Source organism: Dipodomys merriami, unplaced genomic scaffold (assembly GCF_024711535.1).
Source record: "Dipodomys merriami isolate MVZ:Mamm:240054 unplaced genomic scaffold, mDipMer1.0.p SCAF_19, whole genome shotgun sequence".
Lineage (NCBI taxonomy): Eukaryota > Metazoa > Chordata > Mammalia > Rodentia > Heteromyidae > Dipodomys > Dipodomys merriami.
The window spans coordinates 28,396,404-28,424,223 of record NW_027203270.1 but is presented as its reverse complement, the minus strand read 5'-3'; the positions used below and the strand labels follow the sequence as shown (position 1 = coordinate 28,424,223).

At 51.2% G+C, this 27,820-nt stretch overlaps 1 protein-coding gene across 1 annotated transcript; it reads left to right on the top strand.

Annotated features, from left to right (window-relative positions):
* Positions 1-776: 776 nt before the first annotated feature.
* On the top strand, positions 777-27,427 carry Stard3 (StAR related lipid transfer domain containing 3). The gene is made up of 15 exons (XM_070028130.1): positions 777-885; positions 16,850-17,123; positions 21,269-21,346; positions 21,661-21,738; positions 21,869-21,922; positions 22,402-22,519; positions 22,737-22,835; positions 23,063-23,118; positions 23,470-23,562; positions 24,105-24,167; positions 24,307-24,402; positions 24,701-24,780; positions 24,873-24,977; positions 25,961-26,054; positions 26,497-27,427. The coding sequence occupies exons 2-15, from the start codon at positions 16,902-16,904 to the stop codon at positions 26,599-26,601; spliced, it is 1,341 nt and encodes a 446-aa protein (XP_069884231.1). The 5' UTR covers positions 777-885; positions 16,850-16,901; the 3' UTR covers positions 26,602-27,427.
* The last annotated feature ends 393 nt before the right edge of the window (positions 27,428-27,820 follow it).

Here is a 27,820-nt window from a genome sequence, read left to right as displayed (position 1 = left end):
CTCAAGGCTAGCACTCTACCACTTGAGCCACAGCGCCACTTCCGGCTTTTTTCTTTTTGCTTATGTGGTGCTGAGGAATCGAACCCAGGGCCTCAGGCATGCAAGGCAAGCGCTCTGCCACTGAGCCACCTTCCCAGCTCCTAGGGCATTCTTTAGGAAGGATCATGGAAGTTCTACCTCCTGCAGAGGATGGCTGAAAGAGGGAATAGCAGGATGGAAATAGGAGTCCTTGAAGAGTAACCGTGGGTTGAGAATGGTGGTCGATGCCTGTAATCCCCAGCATTCGGAAGGCTGAACAGATTTAAGTTGGAGGCCAGCTGGGGCTACAGAGGGAAACTGTCTCATATAATAAGCTGGATTTCTTTTTTTTTTTAATTGTTTTTTTAAATTGTGAAAGTACTGTACAAAGGGGTTGCAGTTAGATGAGCAAGGTAATGAGTACGTTTCTTATCCAGCATTGCTGTCTCCTCCTCTGTTTTTCCCTTACCATCCCTTCCCTCCCACCTCCACAACTACCCCCCACCCCACCCCAGTAAGCTGGACTTCTCCAGGAGAGCCTTCCCTCACCCCCCCCCACCGCTCCTCAGGCGAGTCCTCTTTCTTCTACCGTGTCAGGTTAAAGTGCCTGGTCTTCGATCCCCTCCCTCCCATCCCACACCGCAAACTTTTCAGTCTTAACTTCGCTCGCAGCGCCGCTTCCGGGCCTCCTCCCACTGAGCCCGCCGGCTCGGGGGCGGGATAAACCCCGTTCGCTATAAAGGGGCGGGCTCAGAGGCGGAAGTGGAGCCGCGAGGAGATCTCCTTCCGCTCAGCCAAGCTCCCGGAGCGGCTGAGTGGTACTGCGACTGGGGGAGGAAGAGCAGGGCCCGTCCCGAAATGGAACAGGTGGGTCCTGCAGCGATTTCTCGGACTGGGAGGTAGTGCGAGGGCTTTCTGTTGCTGGTGGCTCCCGCTTTCCGGCCGGGTGTCCGTTCTTGGTTCCGTCCGACCCTTCCCACGCCCCCGGCAATCCAGGTTCCGCCCCCTTCCTCTTCCTCGGCCTGTCTGCAAAGCGCGTGCGGGGTTCGTGGCGGGGCGAGGGGGGGGGGCGTCTTTTGCGTTCATCTCCAGCCGCCCGAGAGGGTCCCCCAGAGGACGTCGGGGATCAGTGTTCAGAGCCTCCCCGCTCAGCAGTGAGAGCTAAGGCGAGGGGACTGTTACCTGGGTGTTGGGGCGGTGGATGGGTCAGAATGTAAGGATGAGTAAGGAAACATCTCCACAGTCCCACTGGCCTGTCTCTCCCTGTCATCCAGTCTGCCCAAGTTCCGTGGGAGACCACCGCGTGTTAACTTCCTAATTGATATCAAAAGGGCCCTTTAAAACTATCTTTCTTGAGTTCCTGCAGGCGCAGAATACCATGGACACTCATTTCTGGCTGACATGCCTTACCCCTTCCTTCGCCTCACCCGATTTTCCTTCTTCCTCTCCGACAATAGGTCAGAGGTATCTCTTCACATTCTTTCTTGCTCGACTCATCACTCTGTGTACTGATTCTGGTGGTCCCTTCTACTCCCTTAGCGTCGACGTCACACCAGCCAAATACCCAGATCTAGATGTGGATGGGACATCTCCACTTCCATGGAGCTCTCTGGTTTCAAATCTGAACCGATCCTTTCTTTGTAGATTCGACTTTCTTTGCTATCTCATCCCAGCACGAAAATCATCTTGCATTTCCTCTTCTCCCTCAATTTTCACATTTATGAAATAATGTTGGAGAGTTAACTTCCTGAACTTCTTGCTCCTCTTTTTTCTCTGTTACCACACTTGTTGACATGTTTCTCACCAAGATGACTGCAGTAGCTCCCCAGAAACTTCCACACATGGCCTGCAGCCAGGGTCTAAACTCTAGCCTCCAAAGATCTGTTAGAACAAAAGTCAGATTGTGTTAATTCCTTACTTATAACCCTGCTGGCTTCCCCTGGCCTGTGGGAAAAGGCTGAATACCAAACACAGTTTATCATATTCTCTGATCTGACTTTTTCCCTAGCAATCTCCAGTATGCACCCTAAGGTTTAATAATATGGCCCTGCATGGTCTTGCTCACACCTTCTTAGTCATGTGTCCATGCCTTTGCACCCATTACCCTCTCTGATCTGCTGGGCTTCCTTCTACTCATCCTAAAGTGTACTGCTCACACAAAGTGATCTCTGGTTCTCCACCTCAAACTTTGTATCACCTGTTTCACCTTTCTGAGTGCTGGGACTATAATCATGGACCTCCAGTCTTGCCTAACTCCCTCTGTAATAACCATCATGGCTGAGAATCTAGACCTTCTGAGTCATACTATCTTTTTGTTTATGTTTTCTTTTTTTGGTGGGGATTGAACCCAGAGCCTTGCTCTACTACTTGAGCCCCACCTCTAGCACCTTTTTGAATTGGATTATTTTCAAGATAGGGGTCTCATTTTATGCCAGGGCTTTATGGGCCGTTGTCTTCCTAATTGTGCTTCCCCAAGTCGCTAGGGATAATAGTTGTATGTCCAACTAGTGATTGAGATGGAATCTTGTGAACTTTTATTATTGGGCTGGCCTTGAAGCACAGTCTCCCAGCCTCTACCTCTCTAGCTACTAGCTACTCTAGTTGTGCTTGGTATTGAACCTTGGGCCTTGTGCACATTAGGCAAGCATTCCACCACTGCTCCAGTGATTTTAGGACTTTGAAGAAGTCAGCACTTCACTTTTCTTATTTATAAAATGGAGATAGTTGCTGGGCACCGCTAGCTCACACCTGTAATCCTGGCTACTCAGGAGGCTGGTTCAAAGCCAGCCCGGGCAAGAAAGTCCCTGAGATTCTTATCTCCAATAAACCACTAGAAAACCGGAAGTGGCTCTGTGGCTCAATCAGTAGAGTGCTCGCCTTGAACTGAAGAGCTGAGGGACAGTGCCCAGGCCCAGAGTTCAAGCCCCACAACCTACCAAAAAAAAAAAAAATGGTATAGGGCTGGGAAGTTGGCTCAGTGGTAGAGTGCTTGTCTCGCATGCATGAAGCCCTTGGTTCGATTCCTCAGCACCACATAAGCAGAAAAAGCCGAAGTGGCTCTGTGGCTCAAGTGGTAGGGTGCTAGCCTTGAACTGAAGAGCTGAGGGACAGTGCCCAAGCCCAGAGTTCAAGCCCCATGACCGAAAAAAAAAAAAAAAAAAGGTATAGTGTCTTCCTCATATCGTTGTTGTAAGAATTAAATGAACTAGGCTTTAAACTTGCCAGGTATGTGAGAGCTCAGTAAATAAGCATTAGTTATTATGACTAATACAAGAGCAATCAAGTTCAGTGGTTATGATTTGTAATTTTATAAGCTGCTTGAGGATAGTTGATGTGGCTTATTCTAAGGATATGATCTGGATTTATTAAATGAGGATTCAAGGGTGAAAAGATCTAAGTCTCTGAGATTGGGGAAAGGGGGATCAGAAGGAAAGAAAGGAAGATTGGAGATGGGATCGGAGATAACTGGGGATCTAGCTCAATGGTAGAATGTTTGCCTAATTTGTGTGAGGTACTAGTGTCAGTCCCCACCAGTGAAAAAAATGAAAAAGACATACAAAAAAGGCCAAGACCTGCCAGGTGCTAGTGACTCATGCCTGTAATCCTAGCTGCTCATCAAAAAGAATGAGATCTGAGGATTGTAGTTCAAAGCCATCCTGGGCAGGAAAGGCTGTGAGACTCTTATCTCCAATTAACTACCAAAAAACTTGAAGTGGAATTGTGGAAGTGCTAAACTTGAGTAAAAAAACAAAACCAAAGGGCTGGGAAGGTGGCTCAGTGGTAAGCACTTGCCTTGTATGCATGAGGCCCTGGGTTCAATTCCTCAGCACCACATAAGCAGAAAAAAAAGCCGGAAGTGGCGCTGTGGCTCAAGTGGTAGAGCGCTAGCCTGAGCTGAAGAGCTGAGGGACAGTGCCCAGGCCCAAGAGTTCAGGCCCCACGACCGTACCAAAAAAAAAAAAAAAAAAAAAAACAACAACAACAGTTCAAGCCCCAGAACTGGACCAAATTAAAAAAAAAAAGTCCCAGACTTGATGTGAGTCTGTTCCAGAAAATGGACCTAGAGTGCACCCAAAGGAGAAGATAACCAGGTACAACTTCACAGAGACGTGAGGATACCCAAGAGAGGGAAGTTGAGGTTGGAGTGGATTAGAGAAGGAATTGCTGGGGCCTCTAAGCAGAGCTCTGATGGGTGCCATGGCATGGGAAGAAGAAAGTGATTCCTTTCCTCTATTGACCATGAGAATGTGTCCCTTTGGTACAGAAACTACCCTGGGTAGGTATTGAATACTGGTGATTGAGGCTAGTTAGGCCTCACCAGACCTGAGGGTCCTGATGGACCAGAGCAGGGTCCCTGGGGACCCAGAGACTTGCTTGGGTCAAGCATACTGCAAGCTCTCAGTTCCTGTGAGCTGCTTTCTGCTGAACTCTCATACATCGAGGCTTGTCAGAGGAGAGCATAGTGAGTGAAATCCCAAATCCTGTCTCCCCATACCCCAGACTGGGGCTTGAACTCAGGGTCTAGTGCTCTAGCTTTGGCTTGCTTGCCCATGGCAGGTGCTCTGCCATTTGAGCCACACTCCAGCCTGACTTCTTTCTAGGAGGTGGAGTTTTACAGACTTGTCTTCCCTGGGATGGTTTCCAACCATGATTATCCAGATCTCACACTCTGAGTAGCCAGGGTTCCAAACAAGAGCCATTAGCACCTGGCTTATTTTTCGGTTTTCTGGATGAGGCTGAACCTAGGGGAGGTAAGTTTAAGATTACTCAGCAGGGATTTGGAAGCTGTTTCCTGACTCCAGGTCCATAGCTGGCTCAGAAACGGCCTCTTTCCCCTTCTCCAGGAGGCACCTGCTGCATGAGGGTGACAGAGATGTCTCATGTGGCCAGGCCTGTGTACCTCTGGACTTTCCCTGGCTAATGAGAGGCTTTTATCTGATGGGTTAGTTCTCAGAGCAGCCTGTATGGCAGGGCCTTTCCTTGAGAGGACAGAGGGCTCTCTGGGAAGTCTTTCCAAAAACTGACCTTAGGAACTTAACTTCTTCCACCCAAGTTTTACCCACTGGCACTAAAGGGTGAAATCAGGCCTGACTCACAGGCCCCTAAGTTGGCCAAGGGTCGTGTAGTCCCAGAGCTGGGTCATCTTTGGTATTTATTTACCAGGGCCTGCATGGAGGTGGTGGAGGATGGAGAGTGCTTGGTGAGGAGTCTAGCTTCTGTTTCAGCTTGATTCCCCTCCTCTTCCTTCTTCTTCTGAAGGAAAAGAGAAACAGACTTGGTTTTGACCTTGCTATCTTATTGGTCATTCTCATCCCAGTCCCTTCCCATAAATTTCCACTTCCCCAGGGAACTGTTCCCAAGGGCCAGTGAACTCTGAATTATAAGAAAACCCCGGGCTGGGAAGGTGGCTCAGTGGTAGAGCGCTTGCCTTGCATGCCTGAGGCCCTGGGTTCGATTCCTCAGCACCACATAAGCAAAAAGAAAAAAGCCAGAAGTGGCGCTGTGGCCCAAGTGGTAGAGCGCTAGCCTTGAGCTGAAGAGCTGAGGGACAGCGCCCAGGCCCAGAGTTCAGGCCCCACGACTGGACCCCCAAAAAAAAAAAAAAAAAAAGAAAGAAAACCCCAAGTAGGCCATCTGTGCTTAGCTCCCTGAGACCAAGACACCGCCTTCCAACCAGCAGGACTGGTGAACCCTCAGCTTGGACAAAGGGCTATGCTGGAAATGCCTGGCCCAGGCTTTGCTTCTGCCATGAGCCCACGAGGAGGGCAATGAATTGAGCACATACACCATTCATGTGACATTGCTAGTTCCTTTGAGCTTTGTGACATGGATACTGTACTGTGCCCATTTTGTGGATAAGGACACTGTGGTTCAAAGACACTCTGTGATTGGATCTAGGGCACACAGAGTAAGGAATGGCCTTTGGCTGGTGGTCTTGGGTTCGATGCTGACCTTAGACCTGGAATGTCTCCCCTTTCCAGGATGGACTTATGCATCCACAGATCAGCTAATGTCCAGGACGTGCAGGAGTTCTAGTGCAAGGCCTTGGGTTGGAGCATGTAGGATATGTCCATCAGTGAGGAACCAAGTAATAAGGTGGAGAGTTCAAGAGGAAGAGCCAAGGGTCTTGTGGGCCAGGATGGGAAGTAGGTGAGCTGAAGCCACTGAGGTTTGAGACACTGGAAATTGCGCTCTGCTTTTTTTTTTTTTTCCTTTTTTTTTTTTTGTGTGTGTGTGTGTGTGTGTGTGTGTGTGTGTGTGTGTGTGTGTGTCAGTCCTGGAGCTTGCACTCAGAGCCTAGGCACAATCCCTGAGCTTTTTTTCCCCCTCAAGGCTTGTACTCCACCACTTGAGCCACAGCTCTACTTTCAGCTTTCTGGTGGTTAAGTGGAAAGTCTCAGGTAGGGCTGGGAAGGTGGCTCAGTGGTACAGTGCTTGCCTTGCATACATGAGGCCCTGGGTTCTATTTCTCAGCACCACATAAACAGAAAAAGCTAGAAGTGGGGCTGTAGCTCAAGTGGTAGAGCGCTAGCCTTGAGCTGAAGAGCTGAGGGACAGCGCCCAGATCTTAGTCTCCTAAGTAGTTAGGATTACAGAAGTGAGCCACTGACCACTCAGCTTGCTCTGCTGTTCTTTCTTTCCTCCTCTCCTCTCCTTTCTGTCCCTCCCCCTTCCCCCTTCTTTCCTCTTCTCCTTCCTTCCTCCTCTCCTCTCTCTTTTTCTTTCTCTTTCTTTCTTTCTCTCTCTCTCTCTTTCTTTCTTTTTCTGTCTCTTTTTTTTTTTTTTTTTTGTCGGTCCTGAGGCTTGAACTCGGGGCCTATGCACTGTTCCTAAGCTCTTTTGCTCAAGGCTAGTGCTCTACCATTTTGAGCCACAGTGCCACTTCTGGTTTTTGAGTGGTTAGTTGGAGATAAGAGTCTCATGGGGACTTTTCTGCCCAGGCTGTCTTTGAACTGTGATCCTCAGATGTCAGCTTCACCAGAGCCTGGCTTGTTCTCTGCTTTTAGCAGAGTGGACTGCTGTGTTGGACATCCAGAACTTGTAGCCACTGAGAGACAGTGGCATAGCCAGGGTAGTGTAGAGGTAGCTGAGCAGCAGGCAGATACCAGCTGGATCTAGAAGTACTGATCACCCCCCCTCCCCCAATCCCCATACCTCGTTCTCAGCCAGCAAAGGCTCTTGTGTTTAGCAGGCCCCCGCCCCAGGGAAACTCATGTGCTCCTGTAGTGAGGTCAGCTGTGCCCCTTCCTTGTGGGGGCCTATGGGTGAATCTTTCAGAGCCTACCTCCTTCCCATGGCAGGAGTGGCCTCACCCCTACAAGGAGTAAAGGAGATGATGTCTTTGGGGCAGCACTGTGGGCCACTGCCAACTGCCTTCTGGATGGCAGTCCAGCCTCTAGTCTGCCTTCTGCCTCCCTCCTCATCTCTGAGCCAGCTCCCTGCTGGGCTGGCTGGCAGCAGGACACAGGCTGAGGCCAACCTCCTCCACACCCAGAGCCTGGCTTCATTCCCAGCTGTCCCCTCTCACTTTACCTGGGTGCTAGCAGACTGTTTGACTCAAGACATCCCAACCCGGCACGAAGCCAGCACGCTGGCAGTCAGCACCCAAGACTCTTCCTCTGAAGAAGAGGCAGGATAGGAACAATAGCTGACTCTCATGTGATGGTCACTGTGTCAGGGAAACTGTAGGCCATGATATGGAATGAGTCATTTGCCCCATAGAAATAGGTTCCACGCTGGGCATGGCATGATGGTATGTGCATGGAATCCCAGCAACCTGGCCGATGGAGAGTAGAAGAATAGAGGTTTAGAGCCAGCCTGATCAGAAAGTTAGTGAGAACCCATTCTCAACCAAGAAGCCAGGTATGGTGGTTCAGAGATGTGATTCCAGCCTATTCAGGAGGCATAAATAAGAGGATCTGGGTATGAGGCTGGCCTAAGGCAGAAAAATGAGAGACACAGATCAAAAAAGTTTAAAAATAAATGCAAGCACAAAACAACAAAAAAGAGATTGTTTTTCAATTGTTTACCTCGTTTTACAGTGGGGGAAAACCAAAGCACCAGAGCCTAAATGACCAGGGAGATAGAAATCCACAGTTTACCCTTTTCCCAGCTTGGAGGTTGGTTTCTTTCTCTCTTTTTTTCTTACCTTTTTCTTTTTGACTGTCATGGGATTTGAACTCAAGGTCTAGCCTTTGCTGGGCAGGTGAACTAACTTGAGTCTTCCTCCAGTCCTTGGAGTCCAGTTCTTGCCTGCTCCCCCTGTTTTGTTCTGAGTTAGGGACTGGTTTCTGAGGAAGGCAAGATAGCCATCTGCCCTTCTCCCTGGGCCCTGAAAGAGCTTGGAAAGTCAACACTGCCCAGAAATGTGTCCCTTCTGGGTCTAGGTGACATTTGTCCTCTGTGAAACAAACCCTTAGACACCTGAGAGTGTTGGTGGGATGAAGGTGTCAGCGTTTCACAGGCATCTTTCTTCCTGGATGTCCATAGCCCAGGCAGGTAACCCCACCTTTTTGGTATGATGGCTGAGGCTTGCCAGCCTCAGTTCCATGTTCATGACACTGGCTTGCCTTAGCCAAGAAATGCCCATGGAGCCGCAGCTCACAGGGCTCTTGAGCTGTAGACCAGTTCCTACGACTTTTGGCTTGGGGCTAAGAGCTGGTAAGGACCGATCCTACCTTTGCCCCTGCCACTTAAGACCTGTGGAAATCAGGAACTAGGGTGGGGATGAGGGGTAGGAGAAGGCCTCAGCTGTCTGCATGTGAGGTCACAGGTGGGAGGGGGTCATGGAAATCAGTCCTCCCTCTACCAGGAACCAAGACTACTCTCCACAACTTCCTGTCCCTGACTGCAACCTGAAGATCCACTTTCCCCTGGAGCTGAAATAACTTTACCCTCCATATGACTGAACCGGGGCCCCTGTGGGAGGAATGAGCTTGGTGTGGGCTACACAGCAAGTGAGTTCAAGTTTGAAGCCAGTCCACTTAGGTCAGCTCTTATTACACATCCCTCCCTGGAGAGAGGGGGGGGAGAGGGAGAGAGAGAGAGAGAGAGAGGGAGAGAGAGGGAGACACACACTACCATCAACCCCGCCTTGCTTTCTTGAAAGCCACTTGATTTCTTGCCAGCCACTTGTGTAACTGACCAAGCACTGACCAAGCACTTTCCTCCCTCCCCCTGCTGCTTACATCATTCTCAACTCTGAGGTGGGAAATCTCCAGACCCTGGGTTTGCTGAGAATTGGGAAACAGTGGGAAGAGGCTAGAAGGAGGGTATGCTTGGTAACATACATAACACAGTTTAGCAATTTAAAGTAAAAGGGTCAAGATTGCTCAGTATATTATTGGCTTTTAAAAATACACTTAGCTGGGAGAGAGTGAAGGAACAGAAAGACACTGTGTGAAAGGAAATGTACTCATTACCTGACTCATGTAATTGTAATCCCTCTGTGCATCACCTTTATAATAACAATAAAGTAAATTAATTAAAAAAATACACTTAGAGCCGGGTGCCGATGGCTCATACCTGTAACCCTAGTTACTCAGGAGGCTGAGATCTAAAGGATTGTGGTTCAAAGTCAGCCTGGTCCAGAAAGTCCATGAGATTCCCCCCCCCCCCCCCCAGTCATGGAGCTTGAACTCTGGGCCTGGGCACTGACCCTCATCTCTTCAGCTCAAGGCGAGCACCCTACCACTTGAGCCACAGCGCCACTTCCCATGAGATTCTTATATCTAATAAACTACTCAGAAAAGGCTGAAGTAGCACTGTGGCTCAGGTGGTAGAGTGCTAGCTTTGAGCCAGAGAGTTCAGGGACAGCACCTAGGCTCTGAGTTCAAGCCCTAGGACTAGTACATGCACGCACGTGTGCGCGCGCGCACACACACACACACACAAATACACTTAAAGAAGGGCTGGGGGTGCTGCTCAGCGGTAGAGCACTTGTCTAGTACATGGAAAGCCTTGGGTTCAAGTGTCAACACTGCAATAATAAAAACACAGTTGAAGAAACTGAGTCTTAGAAAGGTTTGAGCACAGGGCCAGGAAATCAGCTACCCTAGCTTTGAACCCTGGCTGCAGAGTCCTTTTTTTTTTTTTTTTTTCCATTTCTACTCCAGGATCTTGTACATGAGAGGCAAACACTCTACCATGGAGCAACATCCCCAGCCAGTCCATTACTTTTATCAGCCGCTTTCTGAATCTATTATCCCAACTGAGTCTTGTACCACTGCACGTGTGGCTGTTCCTAGCATGACCTGGAGGCTCATAAGGGAAGGGAAGGTCTGGAAGGGGTGTAAGGCCTGCACATGGCTATCCACCAAGAGCTGCAGTGACTCAAAGATCCCCTGGGCCACACACTGATTCCCACCCCTCCTCCCCTCTTCCACCCTCCTTCACCCCCTAACCTAGGAAAGCAAAACCTCCCTTCTCCCCATCTTCTTCCCCCTCATTCTCTCCCCCTCCCTCTCTGCCTCCTCTGCTCCTTCTCACTCTCCCCAAGCTTTAGCAGCTCAGCTTCCACAAACACACAGGTGTCAAGTCTGCAGCCATCTTGGGCCGCTGCTTCACTGCTTCACGCTTGTGGCACGCTCCCTGCTCCCTGTTCCTTTCCTGACACCTCTGAAGGCGCTTTGGAGGGGCCGGTGACAGCAGGCCGTGGGTTTGGCAGGGGGGTGCTGCTCCCAGGGGACTGGGTGGCAGCCCTGCTGTCATTCCTGCCTCCTGCCTGGTGAGGGCGGGCGCAGGCAGTGGGTGGAGCCTGTGCTACCAGCTGCCAGCCTTGGCCTTTGGGCTGGCCTAGGAATCTTAACTCACACCAGGCAGGCTCAGGCCTGAGGCAGTTTTCACTCCATCTGCAGGTGGTCCGGGCACCTCCCAGGCTCTTTGCTGTCCAGTGTTAACCTGCCTTCCACAGAGCATCTATCAAAGGCCTCCTGCCCTGAGGAACTTTGAGGAAGCACTGGTCCTTCTTGGTGGCTCCTCATGACACCTTCACTCATCACAGTCCAGTGTTTTTGTTTTTGTGGTGTTGAAGGTAGAACTCTGGGCTAAGCATGAGCTACACCCCAGCAGTCAATTTTTAAAAAAAAATCTGTTTTATATATTGAAGATTTAAGTAAAGTTTTATTTATTATTATTATTATCATCATCGTTATTATTGTCTATTGTTGGTTCTGGGGCTTGAACTCAGGGCTTGAGTGCTATCCTTGAGCTTTTTTGCTCAAGGCTAGTGCTATACCACTTAAGTCACAGCTCTATTCCCAGTTTTTTTTTTTTTTTGCTGGACGTGGGACCTGAACTCTGGACCTAGGCACTGTCCCTTAGCTCTTCAGCTTAAGGCTAGCGCTCTACCACTTGAGCCACAGTGCTACTTCCAGCTTTTTCTGCTTATGTGGTGCTGAGGAATCGAACCCAGGACCTCATGCATGCAAGGCAAGCACTCTGCCACTGAGCCACCTTCCCAGCCCTTCCCAGTTTTTTGTGGCTAATTGGAAGTTAGAGTTTCATGGGCTTTCCTGGCTGGGCAGGGTTTGAACCATGATCCTCAGATCTCAGCCTCCTAAGTAGCCAGGTTTCAGGCGTGAGCCACTGGTACCTGGCTTCAAGTTTCATTTTTTAAGATTTCTTTAAAAAATAAAAATATAGGATTCTGGCAGTAGTGGCACTTACCTGTAATTCTAGCTACTTAGGAGCCTGAGATCTGAGAATTGTGAGACTCTTATCTCCAAAAAGCTAAAAGTGGAGCTGTGGCTAGGGTGATAAAGTCAAGTGAAAGAGCTAAGGGATGGTGCCCAGGCCCTGAATTCAGACCCCAGAATTGGGGGGAAAGATGAATTTGTAATACCACTGGCCTTTTCCCAGATAAACAACAGGCTTGGCAAGTAGGACTTCCTGCAGTTACTGAGAATCAGTGGCTGCCCCAGCTGAGGTACAGGTGTCTTGCTTTGGGAGCTATACTCTGGATTTAAAAGTCTCATTGTGGACTTGGAGCTGCTTTCCTGAGGTGGCAAGCTATGTCCCCCACCCCCATCTCCCACCACCCTTTCCTCTGCCTTCAAGCCCTGGAGCTTGGCTCCCACACCCTCACATCTTCAGCTCTCCCAGGCTTTCCAGCACCTCTGCTTTCAGCCCCAGCCATGTCTCTCGCTTCCACAGGACATGTCTGGGTGTGTGTCAGTGTAGTTGGTTGCCACTCCAAGTGTGTCTCACACCCAAGCTGCTGCCGCCCAAGTCCTGTGCCCAGAGAGGGAGGGGGAAGATAAGTAGGAGAGCCATGACACCCAGAAGTGAGACAGGAAGATAGGGATGGGGGAGAAGAGAAGGGGGGTATAAGAGAGAAAAGCAGAGACAGCAATGAGGAGAGTGGAGAGGACTCCTAACAGTGGGGGAGGCAGGGGATGGGGAGAAAAAGGAGGGAGGATGGGAGAAAGGAAGAAATCCCCATGCAGACACGGATGTGATACCTTCTGGGGCTGTGGGTAAACAGGCATTTTTATACATAACTGGTGGGAAGGCAAACTGCAAAGGGAATTTGGATACCCTGACAAAACTATATATGCAGTTTGACCCAGCAATGTTACTTCTAGTAATCTGTACTAAAGATAAACTTCTGGCAACACGCCTGTAATCCTAGCTACTCAGGAAGCTGAGATGGGAGGGTCACTGTTCAAAGCCAGCCTGGGCAAACAAATCTGAGAGACTATTACCTCCACTTAACCAGAAAAACAAAAAAGTTTGAAGTAAGCTGGGTGCTGGTGTCTCACACCGGTAATCCTAGCTACTCAGGAGGCTGAGATCTGAGGATCAGGGTTCAAAGCCAGTCTAGGCAGGAAAGTCTGTGAGACTCTTCAATAAACCACTCAGAAAACTGGAAGTGGTGCTGTGGCTCAAGTGATAGAGGGCTAGCCTTGAGCTGAAGAGCTGAAGGACAATGCCCAGGCCCAGAGTTCAAGCCCCAGGACCGACAAAATAGAAAAAAGTAGAATTGTGGCTCAAGTGGTAGAGTACTAGCCTTAAGGCAAAAAGCCAAGCAAGAGTGCGAGGTCTGAGTTCAAGCCTAGTACCAGTACACGCACACATGCGTGCACGCACACACACACATGCGCACACGCGCGCGCTCGCGCGCACACACACACACACACACACACACACACACACACGATATGGAGCAGTTTTCCAGGATATGATGTTAAGTGAAAAAAAAACATGTAAAAGACCATCTGGGGGCTGGGAATTTGGCTTAGTGGTAGAGTACTCGCCTAACATGCATGAAATCCCGAGTTTGATTCCTCAGTATCACATAAACAGAAAAAGCTGGAAGTGGCGCTGTGGCTCAAGTGTTAGCGTGCTAGCCTTGAGCAAAAAGAAGCTCAGAGACAGTGTCTAGGCCTTGAGTTTAAGCCCCAGGACTGGCAAAAATAAAAGACCATCTGTAAGAAAGGTAGGATAGGGCTGGGAAGGTGGCTAAGTGGTAGAGTGTTTGCCTTGTATGCATGAGGCCCTGGATTCGATTCTTCAGCACCATATAAGCAGAAAAAGCTGGAAGTGGTGCTGTGGTTCAAGTGGTAGAGCACTAGTCTTGAGCTAAGAGCAGAGGGACAGTGCCCAGGCCCCGAGTTCAGGCCCCATGACCAGAAAAAAAAAAGAAAAAGAAAGGTAGGTTAAGGGGAAAAATACATATTTGTTCGTTTGCATTTAGCAGTAAAAAAATAAGTTTCTATTATGAATTGAATTGTATGAGGGGGAGTGGGGGAAAGATACAATGAAGTCCTAACACCCTGTACCTCAGAATGTAACCTTATCTGGAAATGGGTCATTGTGGATCCATCAGTTAAGATGAAGTCATATGCAGCAGGTGGGCCCCAAATCTGACTGGTGTCTTACAAGAAGACAGCCATGTGAAAGGAGAAGTATGTGACAATGTAGAATTGAGAGGCTGGAGCTAGGCAGCTGCAAGCCACAGAATATCAGACGTTGCTGACAGCCACGCAAAGTCAAAAGGGGAAGGAAGGTTCAGGGAGAGCTGACACCCTGATTTGGACTGTGGCTTCTCGAACTGAGGTGATTTAAAAAAAACACACACAACTTTTTCTTTTTCTTTGGTGTTCTGATGGTGGAACTCAGAACTTCAAACATGGTTAAGCATTCCACAGAGCTATACTCACCTAATTTTTTTTTCCTTTTTTCTTTTTTTTAAATGTCAGCTGTGGGGTTTGAACTCTGGGCCTGGGTGCTGTCCCTGAGCTCTTCAGCTCAAGGCCAGTGCTCTACCACTTGAACCACACACCACTTCTGGTTTTCTGGTGGTTAATTAGAGACAAAAGTCTCACGGACTTTTCTGTCTGGACTGGCTTTGAACCCTGATTCTCAGATCTCAGCAGCATCCTGAGTAGGTAGGATTACAGGTGTGAGTCACCGGTGCCCGGCTCTCACCTGAATTTCTAATTTCTGTGTTTAACAGAAAAAGACATGAAATACAAGTGGATGCTAGGGATGTGGCTTACGTGGTAGTGCTCTTGTCTAGTAAGTGCCAGGCCCTGTGTACACACACGCACACACACACAGTTACTTTTTTAAAGACAAGAGAGCTGGGAATGTGACTTAATGGGAGAGTGCTTGCCTAGCATGCATGAAGCCCTGGGTTCGATTCCTCAGTACAACATAAACAGAAAAAGCCAGAAATGGCACTATGGCTCAAGTGGTGGAGTGTTAGCCTTGAACAAAAGAAGCTCAGGGACAGTGCCCAGGCCCTGAATTCAAGCCCCAGTATTGGCGCGCGTGCGCATGCACGCACGCACACACACCAAGAAACAAACAAACAAAAAAAAAACAGAAGAGAGGAGAAAAGCTGAAGTTGGAGAGGGAGATGAGTCTGCAGGACACAGGAGAGCCATTTGAGACATGGAAATGTCAGCAGCCCTGGAGCTGTAGCAAGGGCTACCCTGATCCTGTAGTCTGGTACTGATCTGGCTGGTGGATGTTGCGGGGAAGGTCCCTTTGCTGGTGGCCTTTCACATCCCCTCTAAATTCTACAGCTTTGTTTTAGAGCTGGGCCTACCTTCTCTCAGTTCCAGACCAACTTGACCTGAGGACCCAGTAGGTGGGCCTGATGGGAGGCCGATTGGGTGAGCTGGCTTACTCTGAAATTTCTGGCCACAGACCAGCCTATTTGGGACCTGATATATATTGAGGGCCCAGGACAGCAAACCAAACAAAGGCTTAGGGATAGCAGCTCTGGAGGGAGTGTGCTTAGATCCTGCTTTCCCAAGAGTAGAAACAAATCTCGTGGGCTCTCCTTCCACTGTCCCCTACACCTGTTCCCAGGTGCTTTGGGGTATGAGAAGACTAGAGATACCTGATCAGGTCCCAGCAGCTCAGGCTCACCAAGCTATGCGTTGTTGCACCCCAAACTCAAGTCCTCTGCCTCCCAAGAGGACCTTCCTTTCTCCTGGATGACAAGGTCCCCTCCCCACCAGGAGCCCAGCAGATTAGTGGGGCAGGGACACTAGAGCCGGGGGCTGCTTGAAAGGGATGGAGTCCTCTGGGACTCCATCCTCCTTTGCTCTTTAGGGGTCACGACAACTCCAAGGTTGCACAAGATGTTAAGGGTGGGGATGAGTCCATTCCCTCGGAGCTGCAGTTGTATTTTTCTAAGTTGGGTGGAAACATCCTGGGTTGAGCATGGCTGTGGACGAGGGGGCATTGGGGAGCAGAACACTGGGCTGGTCTTGGGAATGGTGGATTCTCAGAGTTTGTCCTGTTCCCCTCTGCTGCATCCCATGGGGCTGAGGGCTAGGAGCCCCTCCGGAGGGTTTGTTTATCCAGCAGTCGGTTGTGAACCTCTATCAGGTGTCACACATTTTGCTGGACACCTGTACAATGTGACCAAATTGGGCAAAGCTTCTGTGCCTGAAAGTGGAGTTTACAGTCTGTGCGAGAGAGGACAAACCATAACGTGAAACAGTCAGATGAGATTCCAAATGCCATGAGTTCATTGAAGAAAGTCAAGCCAGGTGATATGTGCTGAGTGGGGGCCCAGGAGGGGGTCTGAGAGGAAGGCTTTGGGGCTGGAGAAGAATATTCTAGGCAATAGAGCAGGTTCAAAGGCCAGCTCTAGGACAGGGTGTCACATTGAGGGACCTGAAAGAAGGCTTGAATGGCTATGGGGTGGTGCGGGGAGATGGGACTGTCTTATAGGAATTGCTGGACAGAGCAGTCCCCCATAACCCCCACCCCACTCCTGGGCCTGGGATCAGGCCCTAAGAACGTGGGTAGGTAGGGAAACGGCAGCTGCCTTGTGGAGCAGGGCTTGTTGGAGATGAGGGTAGGCAATGATGGTTAGGCTTGGTGTGGGCAGGAGGTAATAGAGAAGGTAGAGAGAAGGCATGTCAGCTGCCCTCTTGAACAGGAACACACGCTCTGTCTCTGTCTCTCCTCTCTTCTGTCTCCTCCTAGTCCCTCCCAGTTGCCATGGATTAAGGGTGGAGGGGAGGGCTGGCTGCTGGGAGGGACTGTGGCTTTGTGCTGGGAAAACAAAGAACAGAGCCTGGGGCCCTCTTCTCCTGGGGGTGGGGTGGGGGCTGGCCCTGGGGCTGTTGACTGGATCCTGGGAGGCTGAACTTCTCTCTGCCTCCGTTTCCCCCCTCCCCCCAGGTCTGTGTCTCTAGAATCTGGGAGGTGGGTCTGGCTCACTGAGGGAATTTGGGCACACACTGCCCTGGGTTGTGGGGTTGGGACAGGATTGGGCACCTTTCAGGGGGTGCTGGGGCTCTGTAGGAAGGAACAGAAAGTACCAGGACCCCCAGTACTGAAGATCATTTGCCTGCTCCCCCAGCCTTGCCGCTAAGGCCCTGCCCACCCCCACTTCAACGTGGAGGCCCACCAGGATGAGCAAGCTGCCCGGGGAGCTGGCCTGCGACTTGGAGCGCAGCCTGCCAGCTGTGGCCTCCCTTGGCACATCGCTGTCCTGCAGCCAGAGCCTGTCCTCGCACTTCCTCCCGCCAGCCCCAGAGAAGCGCAGAGCCATCTCTGATGTTCGTCGGACCTTCTGCCTCTTTGTCACCTTCGACCTGCTTTTCATCTCTCTCCTCTGGATCATCGAACTGAACGTGAGTGGGGTGGGGCTGGGAGAGAAATTGGGTCATCAGACCGACCTCCGTGTGTCTATCTGCCACTCGTGAGGATTGCTCTGCCCATGGAATGGAGTATCTGAAAAACAGCACATAAGAACAGCTGCTGTTCATAGTTTAACTTGGATGAGAGTGAGCTATATACATGTTTGGAACTATCACAATGAAACCCTCTGTACAGTTAATATATACTAATCAAAAAGAGGGAAAGAACAAAAAGAACAGCTGTTGTCCTCTTCCAGGTAAAGAAGCTAGGGCCCCGAGGGGTTAGGTCATGCGGCCCCCAGGCTTCTCAGCAAGTATGTGAAGAGGGTAGGTGGTGGAACAGACTTCACCTTCCTGTTCTGCTCTTGGCCTCTGCACCATACTGCCCCCTAGTGGGAACACTAGAACAAAGTAAGATGGGGGGGGCCTCTGACTGGATTAATGAAACATTTTTTTTCTTTTTGTCCTCCTTTGCGCTCTGGCTCCAATTTATCTATCCATCACTCACTCACTCAGTAAACATTTTTTGAGTCTCTGCTGTGTCCCAGGTATTGTGCTAGAAGCGCAGGATACAGTGGGAAGAACAGCTGAACTCTGTCCCTGGAGGCCAGGGTTTTGATGAGATGCAGTTGCCTCTCGGCACAGGTCCCTATTTCTACCTTATTCAGGGTTTGGCCCACCCTTGGCCCTTCAGTGCCACAAAGGCAGGCAGAATCCTGCCCCAGTTCCTCCTCTGTTCATGCGTGACCTCACCTTCTCAGAGCCTCTCCCATTTTCCTTGTTGTTTTTTTTTTTTTGTTTTTGTTTTGTTTTTTTGCCAGACATGCGGCTTGAACTCAGGGCCTAGGCACTGTCCCTGAGCTTCTTTAGCTCCAGGATAGCACTCTACGACTTGAACCACAGCACCACATCTGGCTTTTTCTGTTTATGTGGTACTGAGGAACCCAGGGCTTCATGAATGCTGGGCAAGCTCTCTATCACTAAATCATAATCCTAGCCCCTCCCCATTTTCCTTCTGTAGCATGGGCTCAGAAGGAAATCTGGATGGTAAGGGCTCAGAATTCTGGATGGTAAGGGCTCCTCCCAAGTTTCAAGTTTGATTGACAGGAAAACCAAACAATGATGTGTGCATGCACATATGCACGCACACGGACAGTACTATGAGGCTTGAACTTAGAGCCTGTCACTCTTGGCTTTTTCCACTCACAGATGAGCCTTACTTGTACTACCAGCTTTTGCTGTGATAAAAGTCTCATGGACTTTCCTGCTCTGGCTGGCATTGAACTGAATAGCCTACTGAATAGCTAGGATTTCAGGCCTGAATCACTGCACCTGACTTTCCTGATAGACATATTCAGGTGCTTGGGGCAGGGCTAGAGGAGGGGTAGGGGAGGTAAGTTTGGCTGTGGATTAGCGAGCTGAAACAAAAGGCAGGGCCCTGAAGTGGATGACTGTCCCTTACATACTGGAGATGCAAAAGTACCATCAGTGATATGGAGCCACCACTGTGGAGGGCTTCTGGCCATCCATCAATGTGAGGGCTGATGCCAAAGAGGTGCAGAGGTCTCAGGCTTCTTCCTTATGAAGCTGTCAACTATCATCAAAGCAAACACTGAAATTCACCCACACCCTACATTCAATACATATTTTATAACCAGAGAGGAACTGGGAAAATGTTTTTCTCATTTTACTTTTGAAGTTATTTGGCTGTCAGCTGTGATTGCTTGCCATTCTCACATTTTACTTGAGAACGTTTGCAAAGTGAGAAAACCTAACCTACAAATTCTTTTCAATGTAATGAAAAGCCAGAAGATTGGATTTAACTATTAGTAGTATTGGCATGGGGTTTCACTTGGCAGACATTTAATGAAAATGTTGATTTCCAGTTTTATTTCTATTTATTTCAGTTTATTTAATTTCCAGTTTATTTTTTTTCTTTTTTTCTTTTTTTTGTATTTGTTTTTCTGCTTATGTGGTGCTGAGGAATCGAACCCAGGGCCTCATGCATGCAAGGCAAGCACTCTACCACTGAGCCACCTTCCCAGCCCCCCCCAGTTTGTTTTCATACTTAGAACTTTATTTATTATTAGTTGCACTGGGGATAGAACTGGTCATACTAACTCAGTGCTCTGTCCTGGGTAATACTCCTATCCTGTTTTTCATACTTTTTTTTTTTGGTCAGTCGTGGGGCCTGAGCTCTGGGCCTGGGCATTTCCTTCAGCTCTTCAGCTCAAGGCTAGCACTCTACCACTTGAACCACAGCTCCACTTCTGGCTTTCTCTGCTTATGTGGTGCTCATGCATGTGGGCCTTATGCATGCAAGTCAAGCACTGTACCACTGAGCCACCTTCCCAGCCCTGTTTTTCATACTTTGGAACATATTATTTTTAGTTGTCTGGTGGATTGTATCTATGTGATCCATGAGCCCCAGTATGGTTATGTGACCAGCACCAAGTTTTGTAACCAGAGGTTTCAAAGCAGGGATGGAAACCCGACTCTCCTCAGTCATCCACTCAGCGCCACTATTCAGTAACATGACTTCCAGGCTAAGGGTAAAGAGTGTGGAGTTCAGAGCTCTGATGGACAGTGGTTGCTAGGGATGGGAGGGGCTGTGGAACCCAAGAGGGAGCTGTGTGAGGAGGATTAGGAGGATTGGAGTAAGCTGGTGGGGAGGGGGTCAGGCTGAGGGCTTTGCCAGCAAGCAAAGGAAAGATAGTGTCTGGTTTTACAGGGCTTTGTGGTTTGGGGCCAAAGGCACGTAGTGAAGGTACAACAGATGTACTAGTGTCAAGAGAGGAACTCTCTTGACTGCAGCCCCCACCCAGCCTCCAAAACACTTGGGAGCTGTTTTGTTTTGTGGAGACAGGGTCTCCACATACAAGACCCTGTCTTACTATATAGCCTAGGCTTAGTCTCGACTTTACTATGTAACCCAAGCTGGCCTTAAAACTCAAAATCATTACATATTAGCCTCCTGAGTGCTGGGATTTGAGGTGTGAGCCACCATGACCAGTTTACTTAGGAGTATTATAAAGGTTCCTGATACTTGACTAGGTACTATGGTTCTATAATCTGAACTCTTCTGGAGGCAGAGATTGGGAAAATGGTGGTTTGAGGTCAGTTGGGAAAAAGTGCGAATCCATGTCAACAAATAAGCTGGGATGTTGTTCGTATCTATAATCCCAGTTATGTGGGCCTTAGATAGAGGAAAACAAAGTAAACTAAGCTGGAAATTTGGCTCATGTGGTAAAGCACCCACAAGCAGGCATAAGTGCTGAATTCAAACCCTAGTATCACACACATACAGACACAGATTTCTTGATGTTCAGCTCACCCCGAGGTTCAAGCTCAATGGCCTTAGCATCTGTGACTTAACAAGTCTCCCCTAAAATCCAGATGACCTGCCAGCAACCTGAGTTGTCATTGAGAGATTTCCTGGGTTCCATTCCCAGAATCCTGTGTTCCTTCTCTTCTCCCGGGGCCTAGACCCCTCATCCCTTCTGAGGATGTCAGCCGCAGTCTGTCTTTTGGAATCCATCTACCCCTCCCTGCTATCTCACAGGACACCTCCACCCCTACTCCGACACCGGATCCAGACCAAGGTTCTGGTGTCAGTATGTAGTGGCCGGGGCAGAGACAGAAGCAGGACAGGTCTAGCTTTCCATGTTGTCCTCTCCAGCAGTGTGTGATGGATTTTGCTCATTAAGTATAAACCTAATCAATTGATCCTACCACCTGGGGCTCTGTCTGACTCCACTACCCACCCTGGCCCCATTACTCCAGATGGATTGTTGGCTGGGAAGATGGAGGGAAATGGAATGATATGAAGCAGGTCCCAGCATCTATCCCTCCCACCCTGCCTAGCCCCTCACCTCCCCTGCAGAACTTTAGGCCTTTAGGTCTGCCCATTCCCAGGCAGTGTGCTTTAACCCAGCCCTTCCCTCCTGGGCTGCCAGATCCTTGGGCACAGTATTGGTGCCAGGGTCTTAGACCCCTAGACAACCTCCCAGGATGCTTCAGGAGTCCCTTTGGGTGATAGTTTGGCACTTCTGCCTCTCCTTCAGGGTCCCCAGCCCATGCTGCCTCCTAGAATCAGAGGAGCCCCCTGGCTTAGTTCTTTTCCTGTCTTCCTCTCCCAGACCAACACAGGCATCCGCAAGAACCTGGAGCAGGAGATTCTTCACTACAGCTTTAAGACCTCCTTCTTTGACATCTTTGTGAGTGGCCTGGCAACATCCTGGGATGCTAGGGACACAGAGAGAGCCAAGAAATGCCATCTCTGGATTCTCTTCCTTCTGCTGCACATATCCAGCCCCTTGCTCTTCAAAGGGCTCCTTGGCAGGGCCTCACCCTCAGAGAGCCCCAAGTGGGACCCTGCCCGACAGGGTCCTGTCCAAACTGTGCCAAAGAACATGGGTCCAGCCATGTCTCCCGAGGCGGGTGTGCCCATGGAGGAAGAGGTTGGGGGCAAGGCTGCAGCAGGGGTGGGGACACAGGCTGGCCTCTGATCAGCGGATGCCCTCCCTGCTAGGTACTGGCCTTCTTCCGGTTCTCTGGACTGCTCCTGGGCTACGCCGTGCTGCGGCTCCGGCACTGGTGGGTGATTGCGGTAAGATGCCACTTTGCGGCAGATCTGGGGCCCAGCGGGATGTGGGGGTGGGGGTGCACGGGGTGGGGTTGGGGAGGACTCACTCCCCAGCCTTGGCTTCCCTCTTGCCCCCACCTTCCCTTCCCTGCAGGTCACAACACTGGTGTCCAGTGCGTTCCTTATTGTCAAGGTCATCCTTTCTGAGGTCAGTGGCTTAGGCTTTAGCTGATCTGGTGGGCCTTTAGCCTGAGGGATGGGCTTTTCTCAGACTTGTAATCCTAGTTTCTTAGGAGGCTGAGAACTAAGGCTCAAGGTTCAAAGCCAACCCAGGCAGGGAAGTCTTTAAGATCTTATCTCCAGTTAACCACCAAAAAGCCAGAAGTATCTGTCCCTGTCGTCTGCGTTGCAGTGAGGAGAATTCTGTCCTTTGAGGTTTCCAAGGAGTCATTCTCACTGATTCTTTCCTCCTAACATGCCAGAACCAGAAAGTTCTTCCTGCAGCCTGACCACAGTTTATCCTGTTCCTGACTTAATTAATTTCAGAATTAATTTATTTCATATGCCTAAACAGCTGGGACCAGGAAGGGGTGTAGGTTAGTTTGGTTGGCCGGAGCTGGTGGTCGTGGGATAGTATTGGTGTTGGGTGACCCCTGCACGTCACTCAGCCCCTTCCTTCTACTTCAGCTGCTCAGCAAAGGGGCATTTGGCTATCTGCTCCCCATTGTCTCCTTTGTCCTCGCCTGGTTGGAGACCTGGTTCCTTGACTTCAAAGTTCTACCCCAGGAGGCCGAGGAGGAGCGATGTGAGTGCTGGGGTAGGGCCTGGGTTCAGTGAGGGTCGTCTTAGCTCTGAGAGAGGAGAGTTGCAGGCACGAGTCAATTGTGAGCCACTTTGCCATTTCCCAGAGGCCTGAGGTAAGCCTGAGATGGGGGGGGAAGGGGGAGGTGCAGGGTTTCCAGACTGCTATAACATAGCTGTTGGTGGTCTCAGTTAATGGTTACCCATGTCTCTTCCCCCAGGGTATCTTGCTGCCCAAGCTGCTGTTGCTCGTGGACCCCTACTGTTCTGTGGTACTCTGTCGGAGGGGCAGTTCTATTCACCCCCAGAATCCTTTGCAGGTGAGGGCTGGTGGGTGGGGGAGCTGCCTTCACCTTCAGGGAGGGGCCGTGTGAGGAGCAGGGTAGGCTGGGTCTGTTCTTTATGTTCTGTCAGGCTCCCTAGGGAAAGCCAGCAGCCCTCTCCCACACTCTTAGCCCCCACATCCTTGCACTCACATCCCGAACCCACCACCTCCTACGCTCTCCCCCGCCCCTCTGCCATTGTCGTCTGCACTTATTTTTCACAGGGTCTGACAATGAATCAGATGAGGAAGTCACAGGAAAGAAAAGTTTCTCTGCCCAGGTATTTGGCTGCACACTGCCACCCTACCCTCAGAGAGGCTAGGGCTGGGTTTGGTCAGAGTCAAGCCAAGTTTCCCTTGCAAGGGTGGACCTTGGGCAGCCTGAGTGCCAGTCAATGCCCATCCATCCCAGTGTCTTCCCATCAAGCCCCTTGGTCTTCCTCATACTGGGGGCATAGGAGGATCCCAACTCCCAGGCTTCGGGAGGCGACCAGGACCTGGGGATACCAGCCCCGATCCCCCCATCTGGCTCAGCCTGGTTCCTCTGGGAGGAGTTGAAGAATGCCTGAAAGAACAGGCCATGAGCAAAAGAGGCCACAGGCTGACCCCTTCTCATCTCCCACCCCTGGCAGGAGCGGGAGTACATCCGCCAGGGAAGGGAGGCCACTGCAGTGGTGGACCAGATCTTGGCCCAGGAGGAGAACTGGAAGTTCGAGAAGAATAATGTAAGGAGGGCCTTTTTCTGAGGCCTGAGAAAAGCTGAGGATTGCATGGCCATAATTACATTCCTGCTCCAGAAGAGAGGGACTGAGTCCTGGGATAGGCCTTTGGGAAGGAGGCCAGGGGGGACTGGCATTTCCTGTGTGTCCCCTACTTCTGTGGCCTCGTCCTCACCTCCCTGCTGCTTGGCTTCTTTAGCTCCAGCTTTGAAGGGGAAGCCAGACTCCATGCTCTGCCCTGTGTCCGGTGTTTTGTTTCATGATCAAAACAACATCTAAAAGGCTTGCAGAGAGCTTAGAGAACCCGGAGCCCGCCTCATTCCCTCCTTCTGGCCAGTCCCTCTGGTGGTTCTTGTGATCACTGCCATATTTCAGCATGACAGCAGAGCCTCTCTCCTTGTAGCCATTCTTGTCAGAACCACTGTCCCTGGACTCCTGGAGTTTTCCACTCTGAGTTGCTGGGAGACTTTGCCTGTTACCTGTTCCTCTGCCACTGGTCTACCCCTTGTGCCTCCCACTCACCTCCCTGCCACCTGTCCCTTCCACAGGAGTACGGGGACACTGTGTATACCATTGAGGTTCCCTTTCATGGCAAGACCTTCATCCTGAAGGTGAGTGGGGGAAGGGGCTCCAGGTTCCATCCGGGGCTCCAGGAAGGGGCCAAAGATCCCCTTAGCAGGTTTTCCCAGCAGAGGGAGCTGGGGTACCAAGCGACTCTGGCACCACCCAGCCGTGGCCTGCCTTTCACAGACTTTCCTGCCCTGCTCCGCTGAGCTGGTATACCAAGAGGTCATCCTGCAGCCCGAGAGGATGGTGCTGTGGAACAAAACGGTGACTGCCTGCCAGGTGAGCCCGCCTGACCCTGCCCAACCCCCCTTGCCGCATGGATGGGGGTACAGGCATTTCCCCATGGAACCAGTTACGCAGTCAGTCACTGGCTGGATGATGGGGGCCCCCTTTGTCTCATATTCTCTGTCCTCTGGGAAGTTGGATGATGGTCAAGGGTAGGTGGGTTGAGTGCCCAACGCAGGGCCCACACACATGGACATGGCTCTTGGGAGCCATGGGAGCTTTCTGCGGTGCTGAGACTCCCTAGGGCAGTCAGGGGAGAGCTGTACCCCACATCTTCCTGATTGGTCCTCAGATACTGCAGCGGGTTGAAGACAACACCCTCATCTCCTACGATGTGTCTGCAGGGGCCGCGGGCGGTGTGGTCTCCCCCAGGTGAGTGTCCCAAGCCCTCTCCTCTCAGCAAGGCCTGACCCAGACCTTGGGCTCCATGTTCCCTGTTCTGACCTTCCCTTCCCCCTCCCCAGGGACTTTGTGAACGTCCGGCGCATTGAGCGGCGCAGAGACCGATACCTATCATCAGGCATTGCCACCACGCACTGTGCCAAACCCCCAACCCATAAATATGTCAGGTGAGTCTGGTCTTGAAAGAGGCAGGGAGGGTTGTACCCAACCTGAATAAGCAGCTCAGAATACAATGTTTGCAGCTGGGTGCTTTCCCCTGCTGAGGCCTTGTTCCTGCTTCCTGTCCTGCCGGGCCTTCAGTCTCCCAGTCCTTAATCCTGCTAATCTGGCTGGCTGGAACCAGGCCACCAAGGAGGGGACTGAGTGGTAGGCAGCTGGCCCAGAGACTACAGGCCAGAAGTCTAGTCTAGGGAATGGGAATGGGGCTGAGGAGCTATAATGTCATGCTGTTTTCTGAGTTCTAGTTTCATCTTCCTGCCTCAGGAGACGTAGGACCCCTTTCCTCCTCTTCCTCCCCTGTCCCTACTGCCTGGACCTTGTCCTACATGATATAAAAATGTCCTCAGAAGAAAAGGTGTGTCTTGCTCATTGCCAGTCCTGGCCTCCTCACGGCTCCCCCTGCTGGCTAATCCTGGAAGCAGCGCTGGAGGGACACAGACACAGAGCACACTCTTCTTAGAACTTGAGTTTGGGGCTCTGTCTTGGCACTGAGACAGACATGCCAGGTGCTGGGGCAAACACACTTCTTCTGGCTGCCAACTTCCTCATCTGCAGAATGGGCTTAAGCGTGCTCTGTGAAAAGGCCATAGGAGGTGAGCCCACACCCAGGACCTGGCTGTGTCCTTAGAAAGCCCCCTCTCTGGGGCCCATGGTACCACACTGCTTCCTGAGTTGAACAGGGTGAGAAGTGCCACTCCAGGCCATCCCTCCCTCCACAGCCAGAGCTGGTGTCACAGAGTGGATTGGCCAGGCAGGTGCTGAGCTCTATGCCAGTACTGGCAGACAGACTGAGCCTGAAGCCTTCGATTGGGGTTCCTAGACCAGCGCCTGCACCCCTCTTCCCCCACTGTCCAAGTTGGGCCAAAAATGGGGGAGAAGTGGAGGGGCCTTGCTCAGCAGGAAGTCTCCCTCAGTGATGCTGTTGTCCTAGGGGGGAGAACGGACCTGGGGGCTTCATCGTGCTCAAGTCAGCCAGTAATCCCCGAGTCTGCACATTCATCTGGATTCTTAACACAGATCTCAAGGTGGAGTACTGGGGGGGGGGGGGGGCGCTGTGACATAGGCCTCAGGCTGCTGTGTTATCTTTGAGGTCCTCTGCCAGGCCCAGAGCCTCCTAATTTCAGCCTCCTTTCTTACTCAAGGACTGGGGTCAGAGTCCGATGGCGTCCTCACCCTGAGTTGTAGGAGTCGCACGCCTCCTGCCTCATTTCTTACCTCTCCCAAGGCCCTGGCAGCAGTGGCTGGCTGCCAGCCCAGCCCACTCGGGCCTGTTTGTATTGCTGGTGCCAGGAACTGGGCACAGCATGTTCTGCCCGCCACCCTGGGGAGAAGGGGGGCCCAGGCAGATTCCAGAGCTGCACCTGCCCTCTGGTCTAAGGCACTCCTGCTGGTGTGAGCTGTGGGTAGAAAACCCTGCCGGGGGGGGGGGGGGGGCAAATCATGATGTGACTTCCTGCCTTCCCCCAGGGCCGTCTGCCTCGGTACCTCATCCACCAGAGCCTTGCAGCCACCATGTTTGAATTCGCCTTTCACCTGCGACAGCGCATTGGAGAGCTGGGAGCCCGGGCGTGACCAGACCCCTCACCCACCCTGCAGGCCAGGGTCCTGACACCTCAGCCTCCAGAGCTGGAAAGGGGAACTAGTTGGGCTCTCTGCTGCAGCCCTCCACAGGGCAGGGAGCCTCGGCCTCAGCAGGTGTGGGCTTCATCATTTGCATTGAGGACCACTGGCTGAAGGAGGAGTTCCGTCCTAAAGCTCTGTCCTGCTGCTGATTGCATGCAGGCCCTGCCTCAAGGAAGAAAAGATCCATGTCCTCTGCTTTGCGTTTGAGGAGCAGGGCTGGAATGGAAACCTTAGACTTGGTTATGGAGGGAGGCAGAGCGGGAGGGCTGAGTCCTGAGCAGGGCAGGGCAGCTGCCACTAGTGTAAAGGTGACAGGCCCTTCTGCCTGCTCTCCCGTCACGTTTTCTTAAGGTTATTTAAGGTCAGGGACCTTTTTCCATACATACTTGTGTACTTGCGTGGAGGTGGGAGCGATGGGTGTTGGCAGCGCATCTCTGTCTCTCCTGGGTCCCTCCCCTTCTCCCCATGGCCTTCTTGGGGATGTTTGTAATTTGAGCCAATTAAAAAAATACGAAATCAAACTAACCCAACAGCCTTCCCTGTGCCTGTGCCCTGGCCTTGGCTTCAGCCTCACTTGTACTCTTGAGGGTAGAGCAGGGTAGCACGTACATGGGCAAGCAAGGGCCACTACTCATGCAGAAACGCCAGCTCACCCAGAAGGCATCTGCAGGAGCCCCGTTCCTGAGCTCCCCTTTCCCAAGTAGTCCAGCCCAGCTGGCCACAGGCCTTGGTGAACACAGGCTAAGGTCTGCAGCCCAGGATGAGAGGTGAGTTGCCCACGAACAGCCACAGCAGGCTGTCTCAACTCCAAGGAGACCCGGAGTTGGGGACTGGGCTTCCAGATCATTGAGATAACTGTGAGACCCCAGCCCACCAGACCCATAGACCTCTGGATTGTGCTCACTACCCTCTTAGTCTCCACCGCCTTCACAGCAGAGGGATCCAGGGAAAGCAAGGGCCTGCTCTCCTCTGCCTGCCTTGTGCTACAGGCTTCCAAAGCTACCCTCGAGCAGAAGAATCCTATCTTAATACTGGGTGGGTGTGTGACCCTGGGCAAGTCCACCTCTCTGAGCCTCCAGTTCTTGCTTCCACATGGGACCCACCATGTATAGCTGTGAGATGAGAGGCACCCAGAGGAGGCAGAATGCTCAGTAATCAAGCTGGACAC